We start from the raw sequence: 10,675 nt of genomic DNA on the forward strand, positions 1-10,675 counted from the left end.
GACATTAAATGGCAGAAAATATATATATATATACAACAAAATAGAGAATGCAAGAAAATACAAGAAAGTTAGAAAGTTAAGAATAACAATAAGTTTCATTTATTGCGCATAAGCTGCAAGTAAACAGAACTCATTAGATAAGTTCAAAATGCAGATAAAACCTATTACATATGTCTATAATTTTTCTTTGTTTTATCTTCCTTTTGAACTCCACATTTTGATTCATTTGATTCCATAACTCACAAATGATTTTTTTTTTCCAGTTGGAGGGTCTTTGGCCAACTCCCGGCTGACCTTAAGCTCCAGGGGTGGAACTCCAGTGTCGTTGAAGTCTGGTGGCGGGAGTGGTCCACTGGTGGACGAGAGTGTGCAAGTGGACCTCTCGGCGGACACCATCACCTACGACTCGGATGATGAAATGGTGAAGCGGCGGTCGAGTTTGATCCTCAGAAACAAAAAGGGACATCCCATCTACTCCAGAGAGGATATTAGAGAGCAGTACTGCATCAACAGAAAAGAGGTTCGATCTTAATCATTCAGTTTTAAAAATTGCATGGCAAACACACTGGGGATAAATTATAACATATACATGCAAATTAGAGTATAAGATATTCATAGCCTAGAAATGAATTATCTCTTATATAAATCTATCCCTTATAGGGTATATCATACTTGACACATAAGCTGGAAAGTTTTCGTTGCATAAATTCATTTATGTATATTTCATCATAGAATTATCAAACTATTTTTGAGTTTTGCTTCATTGATACGTACCCTTTCATGTAGCTTTGCAAATGTGGTATGCATAAGAAGTTAATCCATTACTTTAAATACCTTTATTTTTCTCTTATTTAAGATAAATCTGACACTTATCTCATTTATATTATCTATCTCATTTAAACTATTTTTCTCCTTACTAACAGCTCTCTATTGATATCTACAATACTCCTATTGTTATTTTTGTTATATCTTGTTCATATGTTTATCATCAATCATAGTTTACAAAGCTTTTAATAGCCACATAATATCCATTTTTCTTAAGTGCTAACTCAGCATTCTAATTTATTTCTTACGTGACCTATTTTACTATATAATTTACATTACTATAAAAACTATAAACAATACTATACATATTTTTCTTACGCATAGTGCACCACTGTTTCTATGAGTTGTTCTATTCCTTTTGTGAACCCGTTTATTACAGTTATATTCCCATTTACTACTTCTGTATTCCATGGGGCTCTTGTTTGTATATATCGTTCACAACATGCCAAAAGCACAAATCTGTCAAATACCCATGTGGCTGATTTAGGACATACGAAAATATTAATAGATATTAATTTTATTATTACTATTATAGAATACATAATATATTTATTAGAGTTGTACTAAATATTTGCAGCTTAGCTTGTTCTCCAAAGGCATTTTTTAACTTACACTAGGGAGCATTTCTTTTTTCTGTTACATGAGATTTGTTTACCGATCTTAGATATCTTCACGCCGCTGATTTCAAATATGAAATCAGCTTCTCTCTCCAATCTACAGTTTTCTTAATGCCACTTTTAGAGTCTATTTTTCATTTAAATAAATAAGTTTAAAAATGTTTTCTATAATACAGATTGGCATACATGTTGGATATCTCATACTTGGAAGCTACCACCCCTAGAGAGTTGCGAAGACTTTTAGGAGGACGTGAGCAAGATAATAGATATTTAAGGAGTGATAGGAATATTTAGAGGATCTTTAAAAAATATATAGAGGAAATTAATATTGCTTTCTTCCTCTATTGTAAGTAGCCCCATCAAAAAGTTGTTAACTTTACAATCTTTACGTAATATGGGGAAAGGCAATCATCATAACAAAATTAACAAAAGTCTAAGTATCGTCGAAAACGTATTAATGCGAACGTCTTCAAGCGATTCACAGCTATAAAATGCAGAAAGTGTGTCATACCATTTTTCTTCAGCCAGCTTCAGGTATCTAAGGGTATCCTTTTTTCTTTAGGTATGCAGAAGGAAATGCCTAGCACCCAAAATATGAAGAAAGACAATGATCATAACTAAATTAATAAACATTTATTAACATCAGAACAGAATACAGGACAATTAATTATTAATTAAGCAATTTTACTTTTTTTTTATCAAAATTAACATAAAAAAAGTATGGAATACAAATACCGGCAATTGTGCGTATTTTCAATAGCTTAAAAGCATGGTTATTAAAGTGTACCATAACAAAAATATTTGACGACATTAAATGGCAGAAAACATTTAAATTATTATTATCATTTGTGAGGGGGCCTTGAAATTTTTATTTTACTTACAAGATGGGTGGTAATCCGAAAGATTTTTCATGAATTGGGATTAGACGTTGAAAACCTGGGAAAAGATTAAAAAATTTCATCTCTCAGTTCGCCAACCAGAAGCACAAATAAAAACAGTGTTGAAAAAGTGTCATTTCGAATTTAAACGAGAAAAACGGCAATTTGAACTTTGATTGTCACAGTTTCAATTCTATAAATCTAGAAAAATATTCTTAAAGACGATTGCTTTTCAAACACAAAAGTTTTGTGAGCTAGAAATAAAAGCAAACATTTCAATTAATCTTTGTGTTACTATTATGTGCGATACTTTAAAGTCACCATGTACAATATGTAACAGTTTTTGTATCAGAAATTGATCCCCTTAGCACTTAATGATATACATGACAATCGCAAAAGTTTCATGCCTTTTGAGTAATTATTTAATAAAAAAAAAGAATTCAGAATTCAGAATCCATTGGTAAAGAGTGTTCCAGTTGGGTGACTTCTATTTACCTACTATACTACTTAAAAAAGAAAAAAAATACATAAAACTTAAACTTTTTATCAACTTTTCAAAAAATTTATTTAGCATTAAAAAATAAAATTGTTTATCTTCTTTCTTTGAAGCTAAGGATCAAATTACGATTTAAAGTACCGGCACTCTATGTAGATCATCCGTAAAATCCCTTTTTACCGTAAAATATTATACCGTATATATTTACAGAAATATTTATTTAATTAGAGTGATTCAGTGATTTTACAGTAATTATTACTGTAAAAATTACGCTCGATTAGAACTTTTGATCCTTAAAATGTTATGGTAAAAACTGATTTTACGGTAAGAAGTATCGGCAATTTTATAACAAAAATATAGTAATTTTGATTCAAATTTTTTTCAGCGTAGTGCTAATTTGCTGTAGCATTAATATTACATTGAACCCTAGCATTCATGTCTTTAATATTTTTCCTTTTTATGTTTATCATGTCCAAGAGGTCGTGGGTTCGATCCTCGCCGGCCGAAGACTCCCCGTGTAGTAAATGGTGACTGATGCACGTTAAATCTGTCGAGTCTCAAAGTCCTCCATGTTCCCATAACAAATCAATACCTCTGGGGGTACTGATCCAGGAGTTTCCTTGTCTTCTGGATTGGTTCATAATTACAAGGCTACGGAGTTGAACATTAGTAGTCGTAAACCTATGAAATTGGGTCGGCTGTTCAACGACGGTTATAAAATAAAATAAAAAAATAACAAAAGTCAAAATTGTCTCCAATTCAGAAATACTAAAAAATTAAAAACTTTCTGCATATTTTCTGAACAATTTCTCTTATTCTTAGTACTTTAGTTGTTTACTTAATCTCGAACTTATCACTTAATTGTACTCAAAGCAAAGATCCACTAATTAAAAGAAACACAGTTAATCATTAGCCTTAATTTATATTCAGGTCTTAAAAGTGCCTACATTAATTTACCAGTTATGAATAATTCAAGAAGAAATTAATGAAGCAAAACTTTTAAAGTTAATTGTTTCAAAAGAAACTTTAAACTGCATAAATTATCCGTGCAAGTTATAAGTTTTGAAACATAACGCCGCTTTTGATTCAGTTTCACAATCCCTTTGCTTAACCAATTAATCATCTTAACGACTACCAAAAGAATTGTGTAAACAATAAGTTAAAAATTTACATATTAAAAAGAAAGCCTTAATGTATACTATTTAAATACTTTTCTTACAAAACAATTTCTAAATAAAGGTTGCTTTGCTTTAATCTCTATATTAATAAATCTAAAAAAGGTTAAATTTTTTTAAATCTCCAATTGGCATTTTAAAATAGATGAGTGGTAGACAATTGTCTAAAATTTATTTATATTTGTTGACAAATTACTGAAAACTTATTCAGTTGTTCCCGATAACTAACCATTTTAACTTAAATTCCGACTTAACTTCTTTCTTAATTCCTATTTAACTTTACTTTTTAGAAAACAATTTCTAAATAAGTTTGCTTTGCTTTAATATCCATATTAATAAATCTAAAATAAGTGAATTTTTTTTTAAATCTTCAATTGGCATTTTAAAATAGATGAGTGGTAGACAATTGTCCAAAATTTATTTATTTTTGTTAACAAATTACTGAAAACTTATTCAGTTGTTCCCGATTACTAACCATTTTAACTTAAATTCCGACTTAACTTTTTTCTTAATTCTTAATTAACTTTACTTTTTAGAAAACAGTTTCTAAATAAGTTTGCTTTGCTTTAATATCCATATTAATAAATCTAAAGTAAGTTAATTTTTTTTAAATCTTCAATTGGCATTTTAAAATAGATGAGTGGTAGACAATTGTCTAAAATTTATTTATATTTGTTAACAAATTACTGAAAACTTATTCAGTTGTTCTCGATAACTAACTATTTTAACTTAAATTCCTACTTAACTTCTTTCTTAATTCTTATTTAACTTTACTTTTTAGAAAACAATTTCTAAATAAGTTTGCTTTGCTTTAATATCCATATTAATAAATCTAAAATAAGTTAATTTTTTTTAAAATCTTCAATTGGCATCTTAAAATTTATGAATGATAGACAATTACCTAAAATTTATTTATATTTGTCAACAAATTACTGTAAACTTATTCAGTTGTTCTCGATAACTAACTACTTTAACTTTAATAATTTTTTAATGTTTCAAAAAAATATGTTACTCGAGGCGGCACATTACAATGTGAACTTTAAATTCACAAATTGCTTAGTTTTATAAATGTTTGTTAAAAATTCCAAACGATATTTACTTTTAATTTTTAATTCTGCACTAATAATTATAAACAGCGAAGTTGTTTTTCTAGTTTCTGTACATAATCATCATTACTTTTTGATTAGTTAAAACTAGTAACTGTTATTTAGTCTAAATACATTTATTTCATGAAAATAACTTTTATTTTCTGCTTAATATAAAAATTCACAGTTTATCGAAACATAGAATTAGCTTATTTTAGCTTCAACCTGAACTGAATAACTAAAATTTATTTTAAAAAATATATCGTTTTATTTTTAACTCAAAAGATCTCTTTTTATTAGTTCCAGAACCGTTCTTTATTATAAAACAACAAAAGTTTCTTTAATGGATTTTTTTTATTATTAGGTTGTAAACTATTCTAAACGGTAAGTAAGATTAGATCTAAAATTTATTTACTTCAAACTTATTCGCAATTTTCATTTTTTAAGAAAAGAAAGAATAAAAAATAAACTAAAATTTGAGCTGGTTTTTTTAGATTATAGTTTCCGAACACTTATTTTCTAACAACATGAGAAACTCTAAAAAGAAGTATAGCCGTATCTAAAGGATCAAAAAATTTAAAAAAATAAGTAGGGTAAACTAACCAGTGAAGGAACACTTAAGCTTTGCTAGCCTTTTAAAAAATCATATTAATTTCAAAATTCGTAATTTTAGTTAAATGACAGTGTCAACATATTTGTTACTAATTGCAAATTATGTAAAAAAATTGTAGAGAACTTACATAATATTGTTTTAAAGTTTTGGAGGTTCAAATAACAAGTAGTAAGAAGACCAAGTGAAGGAACAGCTCTTACCAGTGAATGAACACCCAGTAAAGGAACACTTAATTTTGGTTATTTTTTAATGCTCTTTATGAATTTATAAGCCATACAAATATTTAAAAACAAGCCTATTCTTGAAATTATAACATATAAATACTTGGAAAATGTTAACTTTTTTTTGTAATCATGAATTGAAAATTAAAGTGTCAACATATTAACACATACTGTTCATTCACTGGGAAATCTATGCCCAGTAAAGGAACATGCCTGTTCCCTCACTGGTTAGAAGTTGTTTTTCGTATTTTTAACATACTTTTGATGCGGAACATCACTAAAGGTACAAGAAAATTAAAGTTTATCTTTTATTTTCATTAACTTAGAAAAAAACCCAGTAAAGGAACACTTGTTCCTTCACTGGTTTTTCATCGTTTGGTGATCCAGTGAATAAACACCCCCTTATCTGAGAACTTTATTATGCTATGATGCTTAAAAAAAAGTAAAACGTAACTTTTTGAATTCTCCTTTTCACAGTGAGAAAAATAAAACTATTACATGCAATTAATTCCACTTCAAACATATAAATACAAACACTCACCTTATAATTTTTCAAAGAAACAAGTTGTTGCGGAGATAATAACAAATTCAAACATTTTTCCAGAAAAGTCTATTTGGCGAGTAATCCAAAACATTCCTAGATGTCTTCCTATTGTTTGGCAGTAAGATATTGTTACCAATCAATCTAAAGAAAAACTTTCAAATTCGTATTTTCAATCAATATATATGAAATGTTCCTTCACTGGGTAGTGTTCCTTCACCGGTTTGTTTACCCTACATTTAATTTTTGAAAAATAAAGTGTTTCAAATCTAAAATTAGAGCTGTACTTTAAAATAAAAATTTAAAAAAAGATCGTTATTTTCTGATTAATAGGACACATCAATCTTTAATTAAATTTTTTTTGTGATTTAGAATGTTAAGAGTAAAATTTTTTACAAAAAATTATTTCTATTCTTCAATCAATAAAATAATCTAAAAATAAATAAAATTACATATTTCTCACTATATTCACAGCGGCCACTGTTTTGGTCATTCAACTTAACGTTACAATTTGTCTTTCTGCACGTGAACTATAAAACTTTAAACTTGAAATTGAGATGGATTGTAGAAAAATTACGGGGAGTCTGATAGATTAAAAAGAAATTCCGGAGGGATTAACTGTTAAACCCAACGTAAAAATTACACACGGGCCGCTCTGCTGGCCACCGGAATGCAGCTACACAGTTGAAATTTGGGATGCTAAGAAGGCAATTTTTGTCTATGAACTTTACACTAAGCTTCATTCAGAATTTTTTTTAAACATTTTATTAGCTTTGCTGCACAAAATCTAAAACTCCAAAAAATTTGAAATTTCGGAAGCATGTAAAAAAAAGTTAATGGAGTACGACAGAATAAAAAAGATTAAGATTTTGGTAATTATTTTGAGAATTTTAAGTGTTAAATACATTTTTGGGGAAAAAATACCATATTTAGTGGCTCTGTAACCCGCTGAAATGCAACAACGAAATAAAAACATAGCGTACTAGTAAAGCTTGCTTTCTTCGTAAATGAGTATTTTATTTCAGAATTTCAATTTTATCTAAAGTTATTGCAAATTTAAGTGCTTCTTCATGAATTCTGATTGTAGTGTTTTTGCTTTAAATATTGAATCCATAATCCTAGAAAATTTATTTTCCCCTCACTACATTTTTATTTTTTTAATAAGCTCCACCGAGAGTAGATGCCAATCAAAAGTTGCAAGATGAAGAAAGATTACATGTTGCCAGATATAAATTTTAACATTTATAGTGAAATTTTTAAAAATATAAAAACTTAACGGGTGATTGGAAGCCTTCTCTATTTGAGATTATTATTACTTCATTTATCTTACACATTCACACAATCTGTATTCTTTAAGCCGTGCTGACTCAGGATGTAGAGCGTTCGCCTTCCAATAAGCTGAACCGGGTTCGAATCCCAACGATGGCTTGTCGATACGAATTCTGCACCCAGGTCACATCGGCCACAGTGGTGACATAAAATATTCCCAGTGGTAGACGGATCATGCGTAAAAGTCCCCTTGTCGTCAGGCTAACCGTGGGATATTTTCGTGGTATTCCTCTCCATGTAACGCAAATGCTGGTTAGTTCCATCAAAAAGTCCTCCACTAAAGCAATTCTCACACGATACTTGATCCAGGATTTCGCTTGATTTCTGGATTATGTTCAAAAATACAAGGCTACGGAGTTGAACATGGGTAGTTTATAAATCCAAAATTGGATCGACTGTTAAACGACAGTTTAAAAATAAAAATCAGTATTCCTTGTAAATTTTTTCAAAATCTAGATAATCGTCTATTTCGTTACAATTAACATAGTAACAAAATGTTTCTCACTTAAAGCCAAAATAGTTGTATAGATTTAAAACAAAGTGTTCTGTGTTTTTGTGGAAAATATTGAAGTTTAGGAAGAAGTTTATGAGGTAGGGGTGAGCGGAGCGAGCAGGGATCAGAGCCTCCAAGCGGAATAAAAATTTTAAAGAATTAACATTATTTATGTTCTGAAAATTTGAAGAAGTCAAACATGCATCAAAATTAAAATTAGATCTTAAGCCAAATATGTTTGTTTTTAAGTTACTTTATTTTTCAGCCAATAAGAATGAAAAATAATTAATATTCTAACTTCCGAGTGAAAAATTTAAAAAAAAAAAAATTTCTAGTAAAATCATTAGAATCTAGCATTAATTGAAATTAATTTGGAAGCCAGTTTCTTAAGAGTAAAATTGTTTTTACAAATACTTATTACAAATGTTTGACAATAGAAAAACTATATATAGATTAATCTATTTTAGATTTTTTGAATGAAAAAAATTAGAAAAATGTGTCATTATTAAAAAGTCAATGTGCGTCAAAATTTAAATAATAGTTGTGAACATTGAAAAAAATAGCTAATTTTAATTTCTTTTTTTCTTTTTTTCATTAATTTAATATGGTTATTATTTTTTTTAGCTTCTTAAATAGTAAAAAGAATTTTATTCAAAACTTGATTTAGATCTTAAAATTCAAAGATTGCTTAAAGTAATGAGACACTTTCTTAGCAAGAAAAGAGTCAAAATCAAGAACAAAAATTAGTATCGTTTTTTTCTTTTTTCATTTCAATGTAAAAAAGATTTTGACCTAAATATTTAAATTTATATTAAGACATTCAAAATACACGATCAATATTTTCGAATAATCATAAAGCGATTAAATACAACATTTAGAATTTAATTGTAGCCATTTATCAACCTAATAAAAAGAATCTAAAATCATTAGTCGTTTAAAGTGTAGTGTTTTTTTTTTCTTTTTTAACAACAACAAGAAAATAAAAACTATTCTGTTACGAAAGAGTTAAACCGAACCATAGTTTAAAATCAGTTTGTTTAATTGCATAATTGCATATAACTGTTTATTTTATGGTAAACATTGGGGAATACGTTCCTAAAAATAAACTATTATTACACAACTCTATTTTCAATACCCATAACTAATAAAAGAATTCACCATTAAGTTATTCTATAGTTTCCAAGCGTGCAGTGAAACGAAATAAATTAGGTGCAATTGTCCTTAAGTTATGGTGATTGTTTTTATTTTTCTCCGCCAATTACTGACTATTTTCTCTGTTATAATTCTTTGAAATCAATGCTTGTGATCATAAATTTTGAAAATAGCAGTAATTTCTTGCAGCTGCGAATGTATTTATGATGCATAAAAGTCTGTGAGCTCAGCTAAGGAACACTCTCATATTTTGAGAGTCGAATCTAGATAAGAAACTTTTTTTTTGTTCCAGTGAGTAAGAAAGATGCTTTAGTTATGGAGTTCTTCTTGGGGACGAGACATGAGAATAAATTGCCTCAAAAATTAATGAGGTTTCTTAGGGGATATTTCCCAGGTTTTAATAGACAACTTGTTTTCTCGCTGTCATTAATGTCACTTTGAAGTTAGGCAGATATTCATTTGCATGCAAAAAGGTTTCCATAAATATAATGCAGTTTCGCCCCAAAGATTTCTTTTCTGAATAGAAGTTATGATGATAATATTAACTTAGAAATGTGTGGTGAAAGCTGTTTTGCATTGAACGGGTTTAATATACATTTGCACTATCGTAAGAAGAAAAAATAATTTATATATGTTGTGGGCGAGGGAAAATCGTATCTATTACACTGGGGAACAAATTTTGTGTTGCATTTATAAAAATCCTTGATCTTGCCTAATTCGGAAGTGGGGATCTCAAATACAAAATTAGCTTTGCTCCTAAAGTTACAGATTTTTTTTAAAAGTTTTTTAGTCTATTTTTGTTGAAAGGTACAAAATTAAAAACGTTATATAATAACAGGGGGATCGTAAATGTCGGCTTAGCATCAAGGCGCATCATCAAGGTTAAAACTGCATAGGAACCCATACATGCTAAAGGCACTACTCTATTATGACCTGTTTAGGAGCAATTGAAGAAACAATTCATAATAAGAGAACGGCTCTAGCGGCGTATGGCGCTAGTATAACTTGTGGGGATTATAAATAGACTATGTCAACCTTCATCTATCAAAAGGTACCTCATGATAGAATCAAGTTAACATGTCTTAAATACTAGTGAATTGGTATTCAATATTTAGAGTGGTAGATACACCACATTACACCCCTTCCAGAATTTTTTCTGTGATAGAATTCGACGAATGGATACCACTAGTTGATTCATGCTGTTTATTTATATCAACGTTGCTCTTTATATTTTTTTCTTCATTGTTTAT

General features: G+C 28.8%; 1 protein-coding gene across 2 annotated transcripts in view; it reads left to right on the forward strand.

Moving 5' to 3' along the window:
* The window catches only part of LOC107444278 (uro-adherence factor A-like), a 706,709-nt gene that overhangs the window by 585,245 nt on the left and 110,789 nt on the right, over positions 1-10,675 (forward strand). For both annotated transcript variants that reach the window (XM_071182438.1, XM_071182439.1), the window contains one exon: positions 264-520. In XM_071182438.1, the coding sequence (XP_071038539.1) occupies positions 264-520 (257 nt within the window). The remainder of the gene's footprint in view (positions 1-263; positions 521-10,675) is intronic.

The sequence above is a fragment of the Parasteatoda tepidariorum genome, chromosome 6 (genome assembly GCF_043381705.1).
Source record: "Parasteatoda tepidariorum isolate YZ-2023 chromosome 6, CAS_Ptep_4.0, whole genome shotgun sequence".
NCBI classification, from domain to species: Eukaryota; Metazoa; Arthropoda; class Arachnida; order Araneae; family Theridiidae; genus Parasteatoda; species Parasteatoda tepidariorum.